The following is a 25,799-nucleotide window of genomic DNA, read 5'->3' as shown; positions in this document are numbered from 1 at the left end:
CCCTTTGCATTTTTGTTTGTGGCATCGGTGCTGTCCCTCCTGTGTAAGGGCCTGGGAGCTCGGCGCGGGGGATTTTCACCAGGAAAACGCACGGTGCTGTTTGTAGGCACAGAGCATGGGGCTGCCGGAGTGTTTATGGCACAAGAAAGCCATTCAGAAGCACCAAATCTGTGGGTTTTATGGGTGGTTTCCTTTCCATCTGGCAGCGCTGTCACGAGCATCTCACGAGGCCCCTCGCCCTGGGCAGAGCCCACCTCACGCCGGTAGCGTGCGCTTGTCCCTCGGCTGCCACGCGTGGTCCTCGCCGGCTACAAGGAGCTGGGCGCTGCTGGAGAAGCCTCCAAAAAAAGCCAGAATTGGTACCTTGAAAGCAGAACGGGTTTGTAAGGGAAACGCTGAACCGGAGATCAGTTCCAGATGCTTCTGTAACTCCAGAATCGTCATCGTGGTGCATGGAGGAAAATAATCTTGGGGGATCCTTCATGAATTAACCGCTGGCGTAGAGCCGAAGCAAAATCACTTTGTTTTCAGTGCAGTTTTCAAATATTTACCCATACCTCTGTACACAGCATACTTTCACATTTCACTTCAGTCGTGTTGGGGATTAAGAGTCAAATGTTTTTAGTTATCTGTGACAATATCTCTCTCTTCTTTCTTTTTTTTTTTTTTTTTCTTTTTTTTTTGTGTGATGTGAGTGCATTTGGGATAGTCTGTGTTTATCTGTAAGCATAAAAACGTTTCGTTTTGGCTAGATTGTTAAAGCCAAGATTATTAAAAAAAAAAAAAAAAAAAAAGAAAAAGAAAAAATGTCCTATGTGTTGGCTATTTGGAGATGTGTGTTAATGCTCCAGGAGCCTAAACTCATGGTAACTTTTTTGCCAGATCCCATTTCTCTTATTTTCCTGGAACTGAAACTTGTGTCTAGAGCTCATATTATGCCGTTGATATTTTTAGGACAGAGAATGCTGAGGTTTTCTTTTAATTAATTCACACTGTCACATAAAGTCGAATCCCACTAATGCTCACCAAAGGCTTGGGAATCCTCTCAGCACGACCGGCTGAATGTTGTGAATGAAGCGGGCCCTTCGTTAAACAGGGAAGAGGAATAGTGAGAAACTCAGTCATTTTTCAGTTTTGTAATGCACTTCTCCAAATTTGTCAATACACGGCTGCTCTTTGTGTCTTTTGGATGCTGCAAACCGTTCCCTTTGCAGCTTTTTCACTTGTACATCTAGGCTAGAAATCAGACCAGCCCTTTGGGTGCTGCTGAACACATTGAAATTCTTCTGGTTAGAAAACTGACTGATGTGATGGTCGAACTTGGAAACAAAAACAATTTTAAACACCTCGTGCAGCTTTCAGTGTAACTATATTTAAAGAAAGGATCTGGATTATATTTGAGAAAGGATTTTCATTAAAATGTTGGGACTTTTTGCACACTGGAAAGAATGAGAAGTACTTAAAGGAGACAGTGCTGTGTTTTGGTTTTGAGATCCAGACTTAAAAGTGAGGGCAGGTAGAGGCCCTGTTGGAAACGAGAGAAATCCCATTTGATGCACGGTGTGTACATGGATCAAAATTTTCCTTGTGCCTTCCCTACAGTGGCAGCGTGGTACTCTGAAGAAAAGGGATTTCAGATTGCAATTAAGAACAGCTGTCGTTCTTTCTGGGGAAATGTCTCATTGTGCTTAATGGTGCCTTTTTTTTTTTTTTTTTTAAGCAACTTAAAACACACCAGCAACTGCCCATCTGCTGCGCTAGGAGCCTTTGTCATGATGTTAGGGACAGCATAAACAAAGCTAATGTTTAAAGCCTTGAGACTTCAGCTAAAATCCAGCTCTCTTACCACCTTCAGAGGCACTTTTTCCATTCAGTCTCCTTCTGTCTGTGACTATGTGCAAAAGGCTCTGATTTCTACAACTCCGAGTACATCGTGGTTAATGTAGTTTGGTTTATTAAAGATAAACTATTTCATGTTAGGAATTAGGAAATACGCAGTCTTAATATTTACTGTCTAGCACACTGAATAATCTTTTCCTTATGTTTTGGATAGATAAGAGAGCTGGGGCTGGGGTTTACAAATAAAGCTCGGAACTACAAAGACAGTTTAATTGTGGTCATTTCTGTAAATTAGTTCGAATCTGCATTTTTCTTGTGTACACAGTTTCCTTCTGTGTGCTACAGAAATGATTTTTACATGCTAGGCCTTGTGGAGTTGAAGCTAGAGCTGACCACGGTCGCTGTGAGATGATTCTCAGCCAGGCTGCGACCCCAGGACAGAAGAGGTGTGTGTGGTGGGCGTCCGTATCGAGGGGTAGCAGAGCAGCAAGGGCACACACATATCCCCAAATCCCCTGCATAAGTTTGAGCAGATGTCTGTTTATGGGCTGGACAGGCTCGTTAGCTTGGTGGTGTGCCTGAGCTAATGAGCGCACAGGATCTCTGGGATGTCCCTGCTGTACCCAGGGCTTCCCAAGTGGTGCTTTATTTCCAAAAGTGAGCTGGAGGTGAAATAAAGTTATGTGAGCAGGAATAACAAAGTGGGGTGTGCTGCTGCAGTGTATGTTAGCCACACAGGATTGCTGATAAAACAGGTTTCTGTGCTCACCAGGAAAACCAAATAGGTTTGAAAACGCACGAGTATTTTGAATGGGGTAAAAGCCTTTCCATCTGTCATAGCACACCTCTTTATCCCGGTGTTTAAACTCATTAATTTTTCCCCTGATTGGCATTTTTCGAAGAGCAGCTGCTCGCCTGTGAAGGTCTGTCCTAGCCCGTGCTCCATCAGCTGCTGCTTCATTCACACCAGTGGCAAGCTAATCAGCCTTTTCTTTTCGAGTGTGTCAAAATGCCGAACGCGAGCCGGTTTGCAATTATGGGAAATGGGAGCACGCTTCTTACCCGTAGGGCAATTAGATGAGATGATTCTGCACTATGAGCTAAGAACATAAATAACCTCTTCTGGTGGTTTTTCCTGAATGGTGATTTTTCCACCGAGCTTCAGTGGAGTGGGGGAAAACATACATAACTAATCGTGATGATTTACAACAGAAAGCCCCAAAGCACTTTATAAAATATGCTTCCACTTTTCCCATCCATTATTATTACCATTTTTTTATATATATATACCAGAGCAAACCGTGCTTCTGCTGTTCTCCCACAGCATGCTGTGAGAGGAAGAAACAGCTTCGTTGTCATCCTGTTCTGGGCAGTCATAAAGAAAAGGAAGGAACTTAAATGTTCTTCTTTAATTAGACTTGAAAGAATCAATATACATTAAATACTGCACACATTTTACATTACATGATATGTCAAATTTAAATCTTGTTGTATCTCTTTTGAGTGCAGCACAGTGCACACCTTTCAATGCTAAAGCACTGCCGAATATATAGCATGTACCCTGCCCGTGTGGTTATGGGATGAGGTGAAGGGGTGCTGGGGCTCTGCTTCCTGAGGAATTGGAGGGGTCAAGGAGAGAGGTTTTCTTCATTTCCTTTGGGAGTAGCGAATGAGTTGGCAGATGGAGGCCAAGATTTACCAGTAAAGGTTTTAATACGGGGACCGAGAGACTGAGAATCGAAAGCAACAGCCAGGAAAGATGAGCTGAAGGGAATGTAGGAATGCCTGGGGAAAGCCATCCGTGCGTTTCACCCAGGGACAATGCCTGAGGACGCCGAAGGAAGGGAGAGGAAGCACGAAAACGCTGGTGGGAAGAAGTCCTGCCAGCTGAGGACTGCTCATCCCGGTGATTTTGGCTTAAGGCAGGAAGATGGTGGAAGAGAAGAGCTGGCTCTCGTGGGCTCGAGTTCTGTTGTTTAAGGCTTTTTGCCACTGTTACTCTGGGGTCAGCCCTGAGCGCCCAGGTGATGTGCTAACATCCCTGTTACGGGGTGGGTGGCTGCCAGCCTTGCTCTGGTCTCAAGGGGCTGGTGTGCTGCTGGAAGCTGCCCGAGCCCTTCAGCAACTCCCCCTGCAGGCCTGTTTGCTGCTTCCCTTCGTGTTAGCGTTTTTAGGGTCGGACTTGGGTTTCTTTGTAGAGCTGTCTGGCCATCTGGATCCACGTGGCCGGTGGAGCGGGTACTATAAAAAAGCAGAGTGATCTAGGTGTGGGTGGTGCTGTGACTTCAAATCGCTCCTATACTTAAATCTTAGCTATAAGAGAGCTCCAGCAAATAGTTCTGTTTGTTGTGGTAGGAGAATGTCGTCGTCTTCCAGGATAACCTAAAAATCATAGGCCAGTTTATTACAAGGTATGGTCAATGACACTGCTGACACACTCACCATTTAATTTGAAACACATGGGGTATAGCTGCCTTGTAAATTATGAACTATTTTAAAAAATGTGCTTAGGCTCTGTAATTGTGAGGCAGCTCAGATAGTAGCATGTGGTTTAAAGCCATAGCTGTAAACCTTGCCTTTCCAGAGCTCTGCCGAAAGGAAAAGGATAAAAGGGTTCTTTGCAGTCGACAGATCGTCAAAATATGTTAAGCTAAAGTGGTCTTAAATGGAATCAGTTTATATGTTTGTAACAAATAGGGGATAGCAAGAAGTTTTATTTTTGGAACAAGCAGAGTTTGAACAAAAGGACTCGAAGCTTTTCAATGCAAAGGCAGAAGAAGGTGGTGAACGGGAAGGACAGTGGAGCAGTGCCATGCATTAAAGTTGACACGGCAGATGAATTGATCGCTTTTTCCTTTGAACTAAAGATCTGTGTTCAGGCTCTGATGCAAACGTGTCCAGCGCTGTTTGCGATGCCAGTGAGACGAATCTGGAACGCTGTTATTTCAATACGCTCTTGGCTGTGCCTCCTCCAGTTGGATTGTTGGAGCAGTGGTTGAAACGTCAGAAGTAAATTTTAGACAGCTTCTGGCTAACTTCTAACACGGACGCATACAAAACTTCTAAAAGGAGTTTGCTTCTTCTTTTCTTGTGTCTCTAGCAGATAATAGCTGATATTAAATCTTGATGCTTGTGAAACTTTTGCTTTGCTGGGTTGTGTAGGAGACTGGAGGAACAGAGGACGTATGCCCAGCATCCCTGCCAGGGTTGGGTATTATCAGCAGAACTGCCTGAGATCCCACTCGCTCCTCCAACTTCACAGGTCTCTTTGGAGCATTAAACTTCCAATTTCTTTGTTGAGGGCGGAGAAGGAATGTGATTTGTTTTTTTTTCACTATGTGGTGTAGGCAGAGTTAATACATCAAGCACTAAAATATATTGTGACGGGCTGCTGGGAAACTAGAAATTGGGTGTTTTAGGAAAGATGAATGGTTACGGGGCTGATTAACTCATAACTCAGTATATCAACAGAAAGAGAATACCTCCTCTGTGCTTGGTGCTGACTTCATTGGAGCCGTGCCTCCCAGCTGGAAGCTGCTTTCCTGAGTCCAGCCGTGGAAGCCATGGCATTGGCATGAAAGGTCTCTCGCGTGGCCCATGAATGCCCCATGTAGCTTTATTTCTTTCCTCTATGTCTTACTGCTTTTTATTTTTTTATTTTTTATTTTTTTTTTCCTTGCAGAAAGGACAGTGACTGAAGTTAAACGCATGCTGGGATAAGCATGCTGGGATAAGGCCATGCATTGTGCTCATCAGTTTACAAGGCTATCTGCAGCAGCATTCAGCATCCATTATTCATTTCCTCAATATGTCCTGTAAGAGAGTCTGGTAAAGTGTTACTGCTACTGCAGCTTGGATGCTGGACAGTAAAGTAGATGCCAGAAATTGTGTCATGGTCTCTCAGCAGCCGAAGAGTTTTTCTGTTTTTGTGTTTTTTCTTCTCTAGTTTTAGCTCTCTAGCATGTTGGCCCCATCACAAACTGGATTTGTCGTAACACTAAAAGCATTACAGCCTGCTGCTTTCTTGTAAACACATTTTCACCTCTGCTTGAACTGCTGAGTTGAAACGCCTCAATCACCATAGCACTAATAAGCTTTGAGAGATCAGACTTAATTCTGGTTCAGCGGTGAGTGTATCAAAAGGAGCGGTGACCTTTGGTCGTGGTTGTCAAATGGCTGGCCCAGCTGTGCGGAGAGGGATTGCAGCTCAGTGCCTGACACAGCGCAGGCTGGGAGGAAAGCCCTGGAGGAGCCCAGGCTGCTCATGCAACCGGACAGACAGACGGGGTGCAGGAGAGAAGAAGGATGAGCACACGGCAACCAACTGGGGCCATCGTGATGTGTTCTTATGAAGTTACTGGGGAAGAGAAGCCAGAAGGAAGAGCAACCGCCCGAGCTAAGGGACAGTGAAAAGAAATAGGCATGAGCTGACCTGGACGTATGCAGGTTTAGTGTGTGGAGCTTCAAGCTCCAGCAGTAGAGCCTCCGAAAGAAGCTCAGCGTGGGTCACTACTTACATTGATTTGCCCATGCAAACCCCAGCTTGTTTCACGACACAGAGCTTGCTTTTTTCTTATCAGGGGGCTGTGGTTCCCTGTGAAAACTCCATGTGGCTACGCTGATGTATTTGCAGCTGTCAGATGAAGGCAAAGCTCCTGAGCTGTTACAGAATAATCAAGTTTCTAAAAGATGCGTCGGATCTGCAACCATGATGTGTTTTGTGTTGACCTGAGAGTTCATTTATATTTGTCAACCATGGTTTATTTACTGTAAATAATAAACACTTCTATATGTACACAAACACCCAGTATTTTACTAGGTGCAGTAATCTAACAAAGCTCTTGCTGTGCTGAGTGGACGTTCATTTCATGTAAAAATATGCCATGTTTTAAGAGCAGATTTATCTCCTGAAGGTGGTTAATGCAAGTGTGCCCTTTTATGCGGATTATGCTTTTTAGTCCTTTCTCAGGTAGTGCTCAAGCTTTTGCAAGGGGTCCTAGTGCTGTCCTAGTGCCTTATTTCATTAACTGGAAAAAATGCTGGTGAATCAAAATCAATAGTACTCAGTCTCTGGCTCAAAATGACAACTGAAGAAAAAAAGAGAGTTTGTCCATTGAAGAATGCTACCTAAATACACCCCCCTTCCACCCCCCCTCCCAATTTTGAATTTGATATCTGTATGAAAACTTACAAGATAGATTTTGCTTGTTTGTTCCTGGAGAAAAGTCTGAATAAACCACTGAGCCAAAGTATATAATTTGCTTCCATGGGTCTTCGTATTCTGAAAACTGAAAGCTTCAGCACTTACAGAACACTACGTGCTTGTTTTTTTTTAATTATTTTTTTTTTGTTATTTTGTGTTATTGCTGCTACTTGTGCTATCTAATTCTTAATTGTCTCTTTCTTAATTTGCAGCTTTGCTCTGTCAGATGAAGCATACAGATCTTTAAGGGACCAGGACAAAGACCAGTGTATTCTTATTACAGGAGAGAGCGGAGCTGGTAAAACAGGTAATAAACAGCTTTGATCTCATTCAAAAGCATTCAGAGTTATTCAGACTCTTTTGCAAAGTGATACTAGGGGCTGTAAGAGTTGAGAGATACTGGTGTGTTTTTGTGTCTGGCCATTGCAGAAAATGAAGGCCGTCATGTATGTTGCAGTCTGGGTGATCTTCCATAAACTCACGATTTTTCACATTGTTGCCATGATGTAGTCCTGTCACGTTTTGATACGTTATTGCTATCATTATGCAAAGACATGCTACAAGTTTGTGAAAGAGTATTGCAAGGGCCTGAAAACTTTTAGGCTCTCCCCATGAAAAACACTGAAGACAGTGCGAACTGAACGCTCTTGCTCTTCTAGACTGTAAGGCAGTCCTTTGAAGCTTTTGCATGTCTTTTAGTAAATGTCTACCTTTAAGCTGGATTATACCATTTACCCAAGGAAAATAAATAGCAGTAGCTGATTACTTTGGAAATTTCATCAGTCTTTTCCGTGCTATGCTGAGCTACAACTCGAAGGTTGGCTGGTGTACCAGAACACTGTGTTTCTAAGGCAAAACTGAAATTACCTTGAAAATTACTGCTAATTTTAAAACTGGAATGGTGGAAATCAGGTGAGGATTGCATAATTGCAGAATACTTTAGAATTACCTTAAAAAAGTAAAAAAAAACAAAAACAAAAACAAAAAAAAAACAAACAACAAAAAAAAAACAACAGTTATTTCTGAAACAACAGCTTAAAACTGAGTTGACTTACAAAAGGTGGGTAGGAATGCATGTATCTGTTTTCATGTCATTTAAGAGATTTCTTTGAATCTGAGAAAATGTGAAGCTTTGTTTATGCTCAACAAGACTGAGATGTGTAACAGAAAGTTGTTTTACAAGCTTTTAGTGGAAATCTGGAGCATGAACTCCATCTTTAGAGTGCTGAGATAAATGCTTTTGGCTTCCTTTTTCCATGTTTTCCTTTTTTGATTGGTGGCATCCAGTTGAGAGGTCTCAAATTATTGTAATTTAATCATTTTTTCCAGTTCAATAACATGCAAATACATGTGTGTTCAGTAAAAGTATATATTAAATAATTGAGTTCTTATTAATATGATTATTATGGACTCTGTCTAGGAGTTCAGACATTAGAAAGGAGTTCAGTACCAAAACTCTTTTGTTTTTGATTTCCTCAGGAACAGTGAGTTATCATGCAGCTGAAGTGCATCTTTATTAATGTATTTATTCAGCTGAAGGGTTTAGGAGTGGTTGAGTTTCTGAAGCTCTCTGTAAAAAGGATTCTGGTAGGTTCAGATTTGTATATAAAATTACTGAACCTTGTAGCTCTATGGGCCATGATTTGAATTATTCCTTCTTTGTAAAGGTAAGTGCAGAGTAGAATAAGAGCATGGTTTGAAATTCAAGACAGTAATGGACTCAGAAATTGTAATACTCTCTCCTTAATATTTGACGTAACCATAGTTGCTGAAGTGGGGCTATTAGCTGAAAATAGGTTTCCATTGTAAAGAGAAAGGAAGACAGTAAAGGAAATTCCTGAAGCTGAAGAAACTTGGTAGTACAGGTCCAATAAAACTCTGTTTCAAAATATGTTTTCTGGTAGCCAGAACATTTGATATGCTTGGGCTGGGAGAATTGAATCTGAACCCTCTCCAATTGTTTTCTTTATTTCACTTCCCTTTCTTTTTCTTTAATTTTTTTTAACTTGTTTTGCAGCTTGTTTATATTGATAATTGATAGTAACAGGAACATTGTGCAAGAAAACACGGTACGTTAACAGAATGAGCATTGTGTTTAGATGTTTTTAGATGTTAAGGCAGTGATTCACTTCCTGGTGGCTTTAGTCAATGAAGCGGAGTTCCTAATAAAAGAAAGGGCCTTTATTCTCTCTCTCAGTGATGTTCAAAGCCTATCTTGAGGCCATTGTATATATTCCTATTGCATATTATTTTATAATGGCTTATTTGCTGCTTCAGTGCTTTCTCATCTCTTTGATTGAGTAGCTCTCCTTAGAGAATTTAGCAAATGTTTCAAATCAAGCAGTTTGGTAATTCCAAGCTCTGAAGGGAAGGGTTTTTTAGAAATGAGAGCTGGGCTCGAGGAATTACTTGGTTAAGGGAGATGGGAAGCCACATGAACACCCCTGGAGTTGTGCTTGCTTGCTTGCTGTGTTGCAGGTTTGCTCTGTATTCCTTGCAATATAGGATAGTAATTGAATACTGGCAAACGAATTTGATTAAATAGGAAAGAATCAAAATCCAAGGGATAACTCGTTTATCAGTTCTTTCCTAAAATGAAACCCTCAAATTTGGAACAGGTCTCTGAATAGCAAGTAATGTTTTTTTTATGACCATTGTGTTGAGCTGATAGGGATTCCAGCTGCTAGTCATTACACTGTACATCAGCTGATAATGCCTCAAATCTCACTGTCTTGTGTCACATGAACTTCACAGACTCTGTTTATAAACAGAATCCTTTCTCAGCTGCTCTTTGTCCTAACCAGCAAAAACATAAGGGTTGGATGGATTTTTCCATCAGAAATTTTCATTCCTGTTTGGGTGATCGACATCCATGTGAACACAGCCTGGAGTCCAAAAATTGTTCCAGATCTATTTGAAGGTATAAACTTTGAACACAGTTTCGTTGTTTCAATGAAGTCTCTACTGACTCTAAAGTTTATACTTTGAAACAGGCTGCGTAATGTTATGCAGTGTTGAATTGCCATTATTTATTTACTTGTCATTTACTCTGAGTTGTGATGGCATGTCTATAGCATTGTATGTTGTGTGCTTACACTTGTGCTGTTGTGTATCTGCAGATGTAAACTGATTGAATTTTGTATCTTGAAACTGCTCAGGCTTAGTTTTTCAGGCTGAAACCTTCAGATCAAACATTCAGGTGTGTTAGCTACAGATTATTTTCCTTCCTAACTAGGGAGGCTAAATTAAGAGGTAGGTGTAGTGTGCCATATCCTGGCTGCCTCTTTAGCTTGGGTGGACTCCAGGTATTTAAGTCAACCGGTGTAATGGCAGGGCTCTCGTGGCAGGATGAGCTCTTTCACCATTTCCAGGTGGTCCAGCAACGGAGAAGAAATCCAACTTGAAATGTGCTGATGATTCCTGTCTGGTGTGATGCAAACATGATGGAGATCAAGTCTCCAATTCCCCTTATGACCAGTTGTCAATACTTACTGCTGTTTTGTTTTGCTCTCCCCCCACAGAGGCAAGCAAACTTGTCATGTCATATGTAGCTGCAGTGTGTGGCAAGGGGGCAGAGGTTAACCAGGTAAAAGAACAACTTCTGCAGTCAAATCCAGTTCTTGAAGGTAAGCTTCTCTTGGAGCGTGTGCGACTGACTGTGTTACCTCTGCATGTATCAGCTTCTCCCATGAGCTGGCTTTGAAAAACGGATCTGCTGTTGTTTTGTACGTACTTGGTGTCTGGAACCATGGAAAATGCTGTCTGTGAAGACAGACACAAGTTATTCAGTTACAGAGAGGTCATCTTAAAAACAAAATCGTTTTCCTCACTTCCTAAATGAGAGCTTAGGAAGTTAGGTCATATCTCCCAGCCTCCTCCTGCTTCTCTCTTAGGGTGTACCCTTTCTTAAGCCTGGCTTGAAGATGCCTGCTGTTGTCAAGAGATTTAACTTCAGTTCAATCCCTCTGATTCATTTCCTTCCAAATTATATTATTATAGTCCCTAGTAAACAATCAATCTCTGTAAAACATTATTTTTCTTTTAGAAAAAAAAAAAAGTGAAGAAATGGATCTTAGTAAAAACTAACCCGATCCATATGGATGCCTGCTATTCCCTAGTACTTATTGTTCCCTGTGTCTGGTGTCTCTGTCAGCCTGTCTTCCTGACAACTGCCTTTCCTGCTCTCCCATCAAGGACTTCATGATTGTCTGGATTTTTGCTTTTTAATTAGTCAATTTGAAGTGGTTGGCTGCCAGAAACAGGATCTGCATTTTTCCTGGAGATAGGCTGTAAGGTCCTCAAAGCTTGCAGTTTTCTCCCATTGTCTAATAATTGCCTTCAGAAGAGCCTTGGTTAGTGCTGACTTATCTAGGTCTGTTGTGTTGATCCTTGGCGTGGTTTTTTCCACAATTCTTTGAGCTACCCAGCCATATTCTCATAACTGCTGTACAAAGATATGTCACTAGGGTCAGAAGATACATGGTGCTTGTCAGACTGTTGATGGTCAACATTTTATTTATTGTTTAGCTATCTGTATATATGTGTAAGGATTTGGAGTTTACACATATCAAGCACTCATTAAATGAGTGGGAGCAAGAGAAAAAAAAAGAGGGAAGGGTAAAGCCAAAGTAAGCTGAGAGCAGCGATGAACGGCTGCGTAAAATATGTTCATGGGCTGTACACAAAACACAAGCTGTGAGCAAGCGATTACAGCAAAGGACGAAATATTAAAATTTAAAGACTGCTAAAAATGCAGGATAGGCCTTTCTTGGTGATCTTGATGTTCCCCTTAAGACTGAATGGGGGGCTGCAGCCCTCTGTGGTTTTGGGTTCCCAGAGAAGGGCTGTGCTGCTCTTATCCCGGTTTTGGAAGGCAGGCTTCAGATAGAGACAGAAATAGTAGGGGGACTGTGGAAGCTTTGTTTGCTAAAGTGAGGTTGCTCTCCTCAAATGCCAGATTCATTGGATTTCTTGTTAGTTTATGAATCTTTGTTTTAATGCAAGAGGAATACTGAAAGCTCACAGAAAGGTACCTTATGATTTTAAGGTATTATTTGTTCTACTTGGTGCTTATGACAGCTTATTGGACCCTGGATTATTCCAGGAGGCTGCTGAGCAAGCCTGGCCGCTTATATATATTTTAGACAGGAATTAAGCATTTGTGGTTAGATTTGTTTTCCTTTGGTTACGTAGTTCTGCTTCAGTCAAGCTGCAGTGCAAGGAAATGGCATAAATGTTACATATGCAGCATTTATCTTATGGGAATTCTTTATTTCTCTTTTAACTACGGTGGCTACTGTAAATTAACTTTCAGAAACAATGAACTTCAGGGAAAACTGAGGAACGTGTCTCACGCGCTATAATGGAACGTTTGTGTCTGGTTCGGTGCGGTTATAAATGACTCCACTGTTCAGCACTGCATTTAAGAAAATGCAGCCCTGAGATTTGGTTGTTGAAAAGATGATTTATTGCAGGGCATAAAGATTTTAAAAACAATTCTTTCACTTATCCTTGGCCTTCAGGAGCAAGAAACTTTTCCTTTTGGCTCCAGTTCTTTGATCAAGAATAAGTCTACTCATGCAAGTTTGTTGAAGCCTAAAAGCATGTATTTATTTCTATCCAAAAAACATTGACTTGATCTTTGAAAATATATATGCTATATAAATAAATACTGGCCATAAATCAACTCTCCTGTTGCAGTAGGAGCGCTCTAATTATTAATGCAGGGGACACGCTCCTGTCTGACTTACTGAGCTTTGACAATACGTGATCTTAAGAGCTTGAGTTGTCCTCCTGTCCTGTGTAAGTTGAGCTGGTGGCCGCCCGTCCGAGCGTTTTGAATCATTAATTATAAATGTGATGATTCAGACTTGAGGATATGCGGTAAATGCAGGTGCAGTTTTGTCTTGGAACAATTTCACTTTTTATGTTTTTCTTTCGCTTTTGTTAATGAAGTGTCAGCACAAAGCTGCTTTGGACTTCCATAGGTGTTTTCCTGATGGAGATAATGTCACGCTTAGTCTATCTGCAGTGACTCATATCTCTGCAATGAATGGGGTATTGTATCTCAGAAGTTTATGATTTTTTTTTAATTGTATAAAAAGTCATAAATGTTATTGCTTTTTATTTTATTTTTTATTTTTTTTACTGGTAGATTTGGTCTTAATTGTTCTTCTCTTTTGCCAGCTTTTGGAAATGCCAAAACAGTGAGGAATGACAACTCCTCTAGATTTGTAAGTATTTTCTCTAAAGCTGAATCTCAACTCCTTATAGAGGAATATATAATATTATATAGAGGAATATATAATATATAATAATAGAGGAGAACACGTTAAGTTGTTCGCTGTTTCTATTTTAACTTGTATCAGCCATCACAGAGTGAATGAATAATTTGGCGAGAGAACATTCTTGTAGTTGTCCAAGGAGAAAAAATAAAATAAAAAAATCTGTGACCAGATGAAAACATAAATACAGCACAGCTGGGTTCTTTAATTTTCTGGTGCTGGTGGCCTTCGTGTCAGTGACCGTGTGCCTCATAAGTGGCCTGTTTAGAAGTTTGATCTTTGTGTGATCTCATTTTCCAACTAAATGCGTACGTTTTTTCATTAAAATTCCTAATTGGGGTTCTAATTTTACCTCTTTGGTGTTTCAACCTGTGTTTGCACCTTTTCTTGGTATATAAGTATTTGTAATGTTGCCTTTTTGCTTACACTCTTTATGATCAACTGGTTGAATTGAGGGTGTTTTAGCATGAAACTGAATGTGAAATTACAGGAACTGACAATTGGAGGGGGGGAGAAGCCAGAGTTGGGAGACTCAGAAGTGTGTATTCACAATTTATTTCTGCTGCTAAAATCAGACGACTCAATGCACCTTTGTAATTTGCTCACTTGAGTGAAGTCAGAGGGAGTGAGATACGTGGACGAAAAAGAGCATTGGAAGAAAAAGCACATGGATAAGAGCCTGGGACATGACTACACTGAAGAATGGCTTATTTTTTTCAAAAAGGGAGACTTCCCTGCCCCTTCCCCTGCAATGCTGGACAGAAAGAGACAGAAAACGCTCAGCTGTCAGAGATGACGTCCTGTGGAAAGGAGGAGGAGACAGCAAAGAGGAGGAGAGGTGGCATGTGCAAGCAGGAGTCTTTCCAGGACAAAGTGCAACCAACTCGTATTTCGCGTTTCAAGTCCTTGCTTATAAACGCAAAGCTAAAAATACTTCTGGAAACAGCCAGCTGGCCCAGTCCTTGGGAAATTAAGATTTAATTATCTGATTTAATTCTTTATCTCGAAAATTTGAATCAGCTCAGAATGAACTTCAAACATGAAAGCACAAGTATTGTCCTGTCTCGTCTGCTTCAGCTGCCAGCAGGAGAAGACTGGAGTTTAACTTGGAGCTCAATATGCCAGTCCTGACAAAATACACAGTAAATTAAAAAAATACCTTCAAGGCAGTCAGTGTAAAGTGCTTGATTTTCATGTTCTGCAATTAAAATCAAAAAAAGAAAGAAAGAAAGAAGAAATCTCTTCCTAAATACACTAAGGAAGGATAAACACAACGCTTCTTTCAATAGCTTGTTTTTGTTCTCTGTTAAGTAAGCACCAGAGGATGGTGAGATCATTTCTGTGCGTGGCTAGGGGAATTGGTTTGAATTCCTACCAGCACTTTTTATCTTTCTAAACTTCCTTGCCAGTGTGAGCTGCGCTCCCAGCGTGGATCTGTCCGCTCTGTCGATTAAAACGATGCAAAGAGCAGCGTGATGCGGAAAAAGTCGCACAAGGAAATGCACGGCGGCCCTACAGCGGAGTGGCTCTTGTGGTGACAGCCTGCTAATTGTTGCCTCCGGTCTCCTGAGTTACGAGGCGGAGAGTTCAGTGGGAAAAATCTATGGCTTTCAGAGGGCAGGCACGCACCGATGGACAGACACCCCACAATTACCAGCTGTAATCGCTGCCAGCCGGTCCTGCGAGGCAGACCGAGTGGCGAGCCTCTAAGTGCTCTGATTCACGCTCCAGGAAGATTTTGCATTGAGAAAATAAGTCTGCTAGGACATAATTTCTTCCTGCATTCCTCCGTTAATAAGCGTGGCAATGCCTACGCGGCCACAAACACTGTTTGGTGGTGTTAGTGTTCGGGTGAAAGGCTGTGTAATTTATGTTTTCTTGATACAACCAACAAAAGTGTCTTGCTTAGCAAGTGAGCAAATTACTGGGTTGCGTTGTAGACCTGAACAAAGCAGTTGTCATGAAAATCTCCATCTGTGATAGTGAAATTAGAAGCCTCAAATCATTTTCTGTTTTTCAAAATCTGATAGCGTGCACAAGAGGTTGCCACATTGCTCTTTTAGCCGGGAAAAATTACCAAATAACTGTTAAAAATGTCTCAGAGAGCTTTTCTTAAACAGAACTTACAGTGTTAAACTGTGCTGCTTTCACAGGGCAAATACATGGATATTGAGTTTGATTTCAAGGGTGATCCACTCGGAGGAGTTATAAGTAACTGTGAGTATTGTTCCTGCTGTCAGCATATTAACATGTTTTGTCCTAAAAAGAAGTTGCTTCAACTATTGAAGAAAATAGCTGCATTTGTCTAATTGAATCAGTCCCCATTACGTGATAAATTCTGCTTTTGAATTTTGTTTTGGTTCTGAGTAGAGTATAGGAGAGTAAGTGAAAAGCACCTTGAAGTATGAACGATCAATGTATTGTTTTAACAGGGAATGAGTAAGATGCACGGGTCTGTGTGTTGCCTCTGAAGCTGGTAGCAGAAGGATTAAGGGTATACAAGGCTTTTTTATACTTGAATCCCCGGGCTCAGGCATGTTACTTGGTTTGATGGGCTGTGTAGGGATGGCAGATGATGTTGGAGATGTGCTGCTTTGTAATTAGTAAGTCACACCAAGCATGCCGGAGATCAGCACGGAGTAGCTGTGCTTACTGGGAATCAAAGCGTTCTGTGCTCATTTTAAGGCACCTCGCAGTACAGGAAAAGGCTCAGCATGAGAGCATAAAAAACTGCTGAGTTTAGGGCGGGGAAGGTGGCCTCAGAATATCTTGCTGGAAGTAAGGCTGCTGCTGGGAAGTCCATAGCAATGCAGACACTTCAGCCAGCTCTCCAACCAGTTGGAAAGAACAATACTAAGGAGCGAGTGCCAGTTCAGGATGCCTGGATTTGCTTTTCTTTCTACAGCTTAAGTGCAGCTTTTTAAAGAAATTGTTCTTTTGTGCTATATAAAGCCATGCTTGTTTGTTTTTCCTTATTTTTAAAAAGGGGAGGGGTGGAGGAGGGCAGTGAGTGACTATACTAGGTGTCAGTGACCTGCCTTCGACCTCTTCCTACTCAGCCAAATTCAGCACTGTTCTTAAAGATTGGCTTCTTTTGCCATTTTACTGGTTGTGAAATAATTAATCTTTCCAGGTGAAGGTTTTCTTTTTTTTTTTTCTTTTTTTTTTTTTCTTTTTTTTCCCCAGATTGCCTTTTGCAGACAGGCCTGAAAGAGCCTTGTTTTTGTGATGGAGTAGATCTTGATACCCAGAGCAGTCATTCTTTAAGTGTTTATGGCTATCCATTAACTTTGACATTCAGCAGTCAATAAAATTAGAAGCTAAATACACTCAGTGTATTCATCAATAATTAAATCGGGACAAAGTGTATTCATCAATAATTAATTTTGGACAGAAAGGTTTCAGCAGGCTGTCTTGTTTTTGTTTGGTTGTTGTTTGTTTTTTTTTGTACTCATTCAGAAGAGAGACATAAAAGTGAACTCTGCTTTGCAGAATGGACATTCAGCAGTTTGTCTTTGAATATAATGTGCTGAGTCATGTAATTAACATACTGTCATATCAAAAGGCAATCCAAAGCGTTACTCTGTAGTTTATCTGCCTTATAAATCCTAGCATATTGTAATTATAACATCGCATGTAATTATAATGACGTGATGGTAATCAAAGGCAGGCATATTTTTCAATCTTCCTAAAAGATGTTTATTTTAAGCATTCCCCCTGTCTTCTCATGTTTAATAAGCATCTAAGAGCAAGAAGATGAATATTAAATTTAAAGAGACCTTATGTGTAAACCCTGTTGTGGAAAAATGATACTATCTGAACCATGAAATACTCTATACTAATAGGGCAAGTCTCAGGTAAATGCTGAGCTCCTGTAGCTGGGTGTTAATATATACAATCTTTGATTTAATGTTCACAGAACTTGATAGTCCATCCATCTCTAAAGACTTGGTTTGGATTCTGTACAATTTAAAGCAAGTGTCTTGTCTCACCTTAGCTTTTTCCATGCTTGTGGAGCCTGCAGCGTTGCGTTGATGTGGATGAGAAATGTTTCTAGTGAATCGCCATTCTGGGGTTAGTGGGAGCTTAAATTCTTCTACAACATTTAGAATTTACTCTGGCTGTGCTCAAATTTAGGATTTGCCATCTTACTTCATAAAGTAGGGAGTTTAGCAGTGCTGAAGTTTCCTACCCTTAAAAGGGAAAGCGTGATTAGTTTGTTAATAAATATTCTTCGCTTTCGGACCATCTGTTGGTTCGGTGTTAACATCATGGGAAGATGATACCATAATATTTTGATTAAACTTTATTAGTTGAATCTGATGAACGTGGTTTCCAAACACCAGTGAAGTCAGTGGGCTTTCTGGGTCACGGAGCTTGTCACTGAGCCGCGTTTCGTGTGGTGAGGGACTGGAAGCAGACGTGTTGAACAGCTGGTGTGTTTCGGTGGCAAGAAGGCTAATGAAAACACACCACAAATTTTATCAGGCTGTTAGAGATCAACAGAGACCCATCAGGGCTTGTCTGAAAGGTCTGTCCTAGCCTGAAATGCTCTGAGCCTCTGTGAGAGACCAGGCAATCTGCTCTTCACACCATAACTGATGCTATCGTGACCTTCCCGTGAGCGATTCTTGTGGTGTCCCTCAATGAGCTCTTGCTCCTTAATGACAAGGGTTCACCTACAAGTGATCCTCTCGGGGGAAGGAGCTAGAGGGCAAAATTACCACGACAATGCTCTCTGCATGTGGGTCCTGTCTGGAGATGTGAATGGAAATGTCCACCAGCTTTAATAGGAGCTGGTAGACCTGAAACATTGATGTGCCCTAAATGGAGGGGTGAACCTTTTTGGTAAAGTGAGAATGCAAATAACAAAATGGAGGGGGCTGTAATGGACGAGTTTTGTAATGCCTATGAAGTTAGGACCGGTATGTCCCCAAACTAACAATAATTTAGTGTTTGAACAGCATAAAATACACATGGACTCACTACATGAGCATTACACAGCCGCTCGCAGCTTCTGAGTGCTCTGACTTGTAAGGCATTTGAATGATGTACAATCCGAAAAAAAGAAGCCAACAGTGGAAAACCTGAGATGAATGTGATTTATGCAATCTTTTATTACTTCAGCCAAGACTTTTTTCCCCTTAGACTACAAAGGAAAAACAACTTCAGGTAGCATGTTGCACTTGTTTGACCCTACAAATGCCATAATTGAAGCATGAGGGTGAAGTAAGCTGTAGTATTTAAGCCCGAGTCTTCCCTTTTTGTTAGTTTTCTGTGAAGGCCCCAGCATTTGCAACAAGGCAAACAGCATTTACATTTGGTCTCCATGAAGCAAACGGGACTTCCCTTCCTGCTCTGAGCACATGAGCTCACTCCTGTGCTCAAAGCCTTTTTCTAAAGCTCTTATAGGGAAAGGCAGTTGGAGGGTTTCGTAATTAACTTGCTTTCACCTGGGTATGATATTGTGGCAATAAATTACAGAAACCCTCAGTACTCCTCCTGGTTTTCCTTTTATTAAAACTGCTGTGTTAGTGGGGGTGGGAGCAGGAGAACAATAGCTTTTTTTTCTCGTGTAATAACAGAATAACTCCTCTCGCAACTGAAGATGGGCGTGTTTGTTTGCAAAATACGAGGTGTTAATTGCAATAGTTTATCTAGCTGTGAAACACGACTTTCTCCAGAAATGCTGCCTGTCTTGTACTCAAGATGATGTTTGTGTGTGTACGCTCATAGGATAATCAAGGTTGGAAAAACCCTTGAAGATCAACAAGTCCAACCATCACCCAGCCTTACCGAGTCCCATGGCTTCGCCTTAGTGCCACATCTGCACAGTGCCTAGCACAGGGTGCACTTGGTTTGTTTTGTGCATTTTTGGGTACATCAAATTTCATGGTTGAAATAATTTTTCACGGTGCAGTCCGAAATGTTTCGCGCCGGCAGTTGCTCAGACCTTTTCAAAGGCAGGGATCTTCCAATATCTTCCCCAGAATAATTAAGCAAGCCTTAGGTTTTCTCATTTCACCTGGGATTTCCTGCTGAAAGATACCTAGCTTTTTAGCATGAGGTCATCTTTCCTAATCCACCTAAGCCCTTCTGTGATTTAATGATTAACCAGCAGATAACAGTGGTGCATATGAAGTACAGTATAGGTGATGCCTGCTTTTGAAAAGCCATTTTTAACCAGCACAGTGTACTTAAAGCCCAAACAATAGGGGATGAAAAAAGGACCCTGTTTGCCCATCTGTTCCAAAAGCAGTGTGAAAGAAGCCTAGGATGTGTTGCTAAACGAACAACTTTTCAAATTAGCCAAGTGAGAGTGATAATGTTACAACTTGTTCTTCTTTCCAACTTGTTTGTTCAGTATAAAAGATGAAAGTAATTACCCTTTTGCTGAGAAATCAACAGCTTGGGCTGCTGATTCTTGTTATGTGATTGCTCTTAGTTCCTTTGCTCAGGGAAATATTACACAGGCATTTTACAAGTAGACGTTTTGGAGAGAGAGATTTATTCTGGTGTTTGTTGTTGTTGTTTTTTAATTATTATTATTATTTTTGCATTTTAAATAATCTTAGCTTGTCCCAATGTCTCCCTTGGCATCTCAGTGAGCACAGTTGTCACCTTTTAGGTAACTGGGATAGCTTAGGGATATGGTTTAGTGGGGACTGCTAGCGTTAGGTCAGAGGTTGGACTCGATGATCTTGAGGTCTCTTCCAACCTAGAAATTCTGTGATTCTGTGAACTGTCTTGCTTAAATTAAGAAGCACTTGGAAGAAAACCCTAAATGTTTGGATTAGTTAATTATTATTATTTTAATTTCTTTCACTGCATATACTATCTGTGCAGTAGTTTTTGTCTGATCCAATATTGGTCACTTCTTCCAAGAGAATGTGATTACAAACTTGGTAGGAATAATATGAAAAAGTTCCCGAGAAGCCACTATTGTATTTTATTTTTCATCGGTAACTTTTTTTTGTCAACAGCTGAAGAATCTAGGTGGGAGAACAGAACATGAGTTAACGTAATGTGGTTGTAGAGATGAGCTTCCACGCCTAGAAAATGTTCTGTAACTTTGGTTCCATAGCTAGCAGGGGTCTTGGTAATGGCCAGCTGAAGAGGAGATGACCAAAAGAAACTTTTTCTAGATTATTCAGAATGTGCCAAGGTGGTGTATTTAAAAAAATTTTTTTTTTTTTTTTTTTTTTTTGCTTGTGGTGTTTACTCCTTCCTTTCGTGAATGTTGATTTGATTTCTGGTATATTCAGAGGAAATATTACATATCCTAAATATTTCTGCATTGGGCAAGTGACCAAAAAGAAATAACATAAATTTGTACGTTATAGTTTGCAGAAGTATTTGGCATCAGTCCCTGTTCTTTTTATGTTGAGTTCAGTTTGGCAGGATGCTTGCACAGATATCTTGCTTTTACACCAGTGTTATCTAGGAGTAACAAATGATCTTCATGACTGGAGGGCTGTAGCTGGATTTTGAGGTATCCAAGTAAATGGCTATCCAAACAGCATTATTTGAGGAGGATCAGCAATTTGAACATAAATTGTGTTTCCAAGGTGGATCTTTCCCAGACAATTTAATTTTCACCGTAGCTTTGATACACAAAACAGGCTAGATGTTTCTGTTCAAGCAGAAGCATTGCTGTATAACGCAGAGGGAATACCTAACCCATAAATATACCATATTTATACCATGTCCCTTTTCATAATTCATATACAAATGCAATGTGTGTAGAGATTTTGTTTTGTTAGTGTGTGTTTTCGTATAGATAAGCACCATCTGTCTACACGTGCCCCTGCGAACTGCTGGAATCACCGAGTGTCGGCGTGCAGAAATCTGACGTGCCTCTTTGCACCTTCTCTTTTGGTTGTTTAATGCAAGCAATTTGTAGTCACACGAGAGTTAATACCAAACTCACGGGTTGTGCAATCCTAGCTTTAAAGAAAATGTGTTTGATTTATTAAAATGCTAATAGAGCAAACAAAGGGAAAAAGTTTCCTAAGAGTAGTTCAGATGGTTTGCATCCTTGCTTCCAGTCTGATTTCAGTCTTCGTGTGAAGAGAAGAGAAAAAAAAGGAGAGAAAGAATACAGCCTCAAAAAGAGCTGGCTAGCAGTTGCTTTGGTAAGGTAAAATACCCAACTTTCTGCTTTCTGGAGCTTTTAACCTCAATTACGAAGGCAGACAGAATGTGACATATCGGGACTTTGGAAGGCTGGCTGTTAATTACCTAACCTTCTAAAAATATATCATAGATATAAAATAAACTGTGGCGAAAAATCCGAGACAGCTATTCCTATAACATAAGATGTTAAATTAGGCATACGCTCAAGAAAACTGTTTGTTAAATCTGCTGAAGGCATGCATGTAATTAGAAGACTTACATGTAATATTTTGCCAGGATGTGTAGCTAGGCTTTTATGACAGCGTTTGAGTCAATTTATATATAGAATGTTTTCCAAGCCAGCTAAGCCAAACCACTTTGCAAACTGCCTTTCTTCAATATCCTCTGAAAATACAGCCGTTTCCTGAAGTGTGTGTAGCCACCGCGGGAGCTGAAGTTGTTTATTTCTCTGAGATTACAGTTGGCAGCCATCCGCTCCGACACTTAGCTCAAGATCTTGTACAGCCAGCGTGACTCCGAGCTGCCTCACCTTCGCCTTTCCTCTCTCGGCCCCGTGCTAACACTTGGGTGGTGAGCTAGCTTCTCCCTTTGAGAGGCTTTTAATTCATGAGACAGAGCTGAAAAATGAGAGAGGGTCGGGTTATTCGTGGATGGCTATGAGTTTCAACCGCAGATCCAGGAGAAGAGAGCTCCAACCTCAGGAGAAGTCGGAGGCGAACTGGTACTCCAGGCTGCAGTGTTGGTTATCTGTTAAATAAAGAGAAAAATCAAATGGAAAAGCAAAAGTGCAAACCTGTAGCCTGCCCCATCCTGCTGTAAAGATGACCTGCTGGCAGTGTGGGGCAGCCACTTCGGGTGTACCTTTATCATTGGCCATGGAAAGTAACTGTAGGATTACTGAGTTACAAAACCACAAATGTTTATTCAAAAAAGTCTAAAGTTCTTGGTCACCCGGCGCAGTTGGTGGTGCCGGGAGGTTCATCTTTGTACAGCCTTCACCCTGTCAGATGTGCTGTGGGGTGGGAGCTGCCTTCACCGCCACCTGCCGTGGCACCTGAAACGCTTCTCTCAGGCAATTGTGGCTTTATGGAATGAAGCAGCCGAGCTGATATTGGGGGCTGCCTTAATATGAGCCAACTAGAAGTTTAATAATCCTGCCCTACTTTTGTTCCTGCTGTCACTGGTTAATTATTAGAGCAGGAATTCATTTTTGAACCTGTCTTGCTGTAGTTTATTTGCAAAGCCTCCTAAGGCTTGCGTAGTTTTGTGAGTTTTGTGGGGTGAAGCCCTGTCGTTGGTGCCTATTCCATCAGAAGGTGCTTGCAGCGGGGACAAACAGATGCTGCTTTGCTCTCCTTGCTGCTCCTCGGGGCAGGTGTCCCCTCCCAGAGCTGGGCTCCCACATGCAGCAGCTCCCCAGCTGCTCTTCCCTGGGGGCTGCAGCAGGGAGCAGGAGCACTGAACAGGAGCAGTTTCAGCACAAATGGGAATGTGAGGAAAGGGATGCTATAATACGCGTGGGATATTGTGGAAGCCATGCAGGGGAAGTACTGAGCAAGCCCACAAGTCTTCCTTTCACGTGCATAGCCTTTCGGTATTCATTCATTCATTCATTCATTCATTTATTTTATAATATTTATCTCATAATATTTATTTTATAATATTTTATTTATTTATTTATTTATTTTAATATAAGAATTCTTACCAAATCTCGGTTTTGTGGCTTTACTTACATGGGTTGATGTCTTTTGAGCACATCTCCTCCTGTGACCTGAGTTCTGCTCGTAGGCTGCAGCATTTAGAGGTGCATTGGGCCTTGCTCAGAGAACTTAGTTGAGAAATACATCCTAACGTGATAATTTGTGATACTGTTCATGCCTACCATTTATTGTCTTCTGGCTTGCTGGTGATAAAGCAATAAGGTGTGAAAAGATGGGGCAGTACATTCACATTAAAGTGCTTTGCTTAGTCTTTCCCTGACCTGTGGGGTTTCTTTTGTTTAGATCTGCTAGAGAAGTCCCGGGTTGTTAAGCAGCCAAGAGGTGAAAGAAACTTTCATATTTTCTATCAGATCCTGTCTGGTGCATCAGAAGACTTCCTCTGTAAGTATGAGATGTGCTGTTTTTGGAAACAGACCTTCTTTTATGGACTCTTCCACCTGTGGACCACCTTCTTTTGAGGGAAATGCAATGCTGTTTCATTTTTCAAATTGGTGGTGGTGGTACCTGGAGTAAATGTATGGCTTGATATTACCAGATACCTGGGTCAGAAATGGCTTTGCAAAGTGTTACAGACAAAGAAGAAAGCTTGTTCTTATCCAAAATGCTTGAATTTGAAAGGTCCTTAAAGACAATTTAATCCTATTAATAAAAATAGCTATTGACAATACTGGTTCTGGGGGTAAAAGAGCTGCTAATAAGCATGCTGTTACAATGGTATTTTTATTTGATTTATTAGGCAAACTCAAGCTGGAGCGGGACTTCAGCAGATACAACTACCTGGGCCTTGACTCTGCCAGAGTGAATGGGGTGGACGATGCTGCAAACTTCAGAACAGTGAGGGTAAGAAATATCAGGGACTGGGTAGGTGGTGGCAGTAGCTGGGCTTTGCTGATGGAGGTGAAAGAAAAGCAAGGTTGGGAGATGGTTCTTAAGCTGATTTTCCGTGATGCTTTTGCTTAAACTGTACTCAGGGTCGAGAAGAATGGGACCCTGTTATCCAGTGTGTACAAATCTAGATTCTAAAAGTTACTGCTTTTAGAGCAACAGAGTGGACTGAGAAGACAGCAGACCTTCATTTGACTATGGTTAATGTGGCTGGGTTATAAACTTAAGTGGCTAAAAAAAATATGCTTTTTAAAAAGCCCTTCAGCTCTTGTCAGAAGTCTGATGTGAATCTTGAAAGTGGATTGGACTGATATGCTAGCTCGATTAACAGATCCTCTGTCACCTTTTACGTTCAAAAATGTACTTATCTGTTATCTAAGCCTAGCAATTATATTGGTTTTGTTTTGTTTTTGTAACATAAGTGTTTATGAAACATTTCTAATGCATGCTAATATGTATAAATGGTGAATTTTGCAGGTAGGGTTGTTTGAATTTAGATTCTTTTATCTTATGATTTTGTCTCTCTCCTTTCCAGAATGCCATGCAGATTGTTGGTTTTATGGATCATGAAACTCAGTCTGTTTTTGAAGTGGTGGCAGCAGTTTTAAAATTGGGAAATATTGAATTTAAGCCTGAATCCCGCGTCAATGGCTTAGATGAAAGTAAAATCAAAGATAAAAACGGTAAGATGAGATTAGTGATGGGAGGGAAAGCATTAATTTGTCTGAAGTCACTATGGATTTTGTCATTTCTGTACACATACCTAGATTAATTAAATTAGATGGTTTCCAAAACTCACCCACAGGCAAATAGGGGTTGAATTTTGTGCAATTTCAATCGCTCTGTGTTTGAAATTCTAAAACTGATTTTTTTTTTTCACTTCATTAACGCTTTCTTCTGAAATGTTGATTGGTACTTTGCATTTCTGTAACTGCTTGATTATTCTGCAGTGAAGGCGTTTTGATTTTTTTTGTAGTAGTAGTAGCCTATTTCTGTCTGTAGTTTCAGATTTATTTGGCGATTTGATGGCATGTTTTTGCAGTTGATACATTCTGAAAGTTGAATTATTTTCATTTGAAAGCCTTTCATCAAGAAAAGTAGTCTGTGACAAATGGAAGAAAAATTTCTTTGCAGAAATATCCAAATAGAAAGTGCTTTCAGGCTAATAACTCACTGGATCCTGCTTCCTCATGCTGTGCCTTTAAAAAAAAATAAAATAAAGCTTTGCTTGGCAGTGGAGGGGGAGGGAGCATGGTTGAGAGACATTTCTGTTGAAGAAAACCTGTTTTGGGAAAACACTGACCTATTTTAAAGCTAATAGTTTTGGGGAATAAGAACAGTGGGATGAAAGGGCTCATTATATTTCCACCCTCCTTTTTCATGTTAGAGCTCAAGGAAATCTGCGAGTTGACAGGTATAGACCAGTCGGTACTGGAGAGAGCTTTCAGCTTCCGGACAGTTGAGGCCAAGCAAGAAAAAGTTTCAACAACACTGAATGTGGCTCAGGTAAAACGACGTCCTGATTGTAACAGAAAGAATTGTTTTAAACGGCATCTTATTCTACATAACTAATCCACAACTCCCACAGTAAGACCACAACTAAGAGGCTGAACTGAGTAAAACATATCACTATCATAAGTGTGTTTTTATTCAACAGTTTCGAAGTGTTCAAATATGCTGAGTGTTTTGTTTTCATGCGTTAATTATGTCAAGCAAACAAGGGATAGGAAA

The 25,799-nt window shown here is 40.9% G+C and overlaps 1 protein-coding gene across 4 annotated transcripts in view; it reads left to right on the top strand.

Annotated features, from left to right (window-relative positions):
- The window catches only part of MYO1B (myosin IB), a 92,135-nt gene that overhangs the window by 25,508 nt on the left and 40,828 nt on the right, over window positions 1-25,799 (top strand). For all 4 annotated transcript variants that reach the window (XM_082763404.1, XM_082763405.1, XM_082763402.1 and 1 more), the window contains 8 exons: window positions 7,255-7,349; window positions 10,564-10,668; window positions 13,229-13,275; window positions 15,480-15,543; window positions 23,466-23,564; window positions 23,920-24,023; window positions 24,604-24,751; window positions 25,456-25,574. In XM_082763404.1, the coding sequence (XP_082619530.1) occupies window positions 7,255-7,349; window positions 10,564-10,668; window positions 13,229-13,275; window positions 15,480-15,543; window positions 23,466-23,564; window positions 23,920-24,023; window positions 24,604-24,751; window positions 25,456-25,574 (781 nt within the window). The remainder of the gene's footprint in view (window positions 1-7,254; window positions 7,350-10,563; window positions 10,669-13,228; window positions 13,276-15,479; window positions 15,544-23,465; window positions 23,565-23,919; window positions 24,024-24,603; window positions 24,752-25,455; window positions 25,575-25,799) is intronic.

The sequence above is a fragment of the Aythya marila genome (genome assembly GCF_965140915.1).
Source record: "Aythya marila genome assembly, chromosome: 6".
Lineage (NCBI taxonomy): Eukaryota > Metazoa > Chordata > Aves > Anseriformes > Anatidae > Aythya > Aythya marila.
This window is presented reverse-complemented; position numbering and strand designations above follow the sequence as displayed.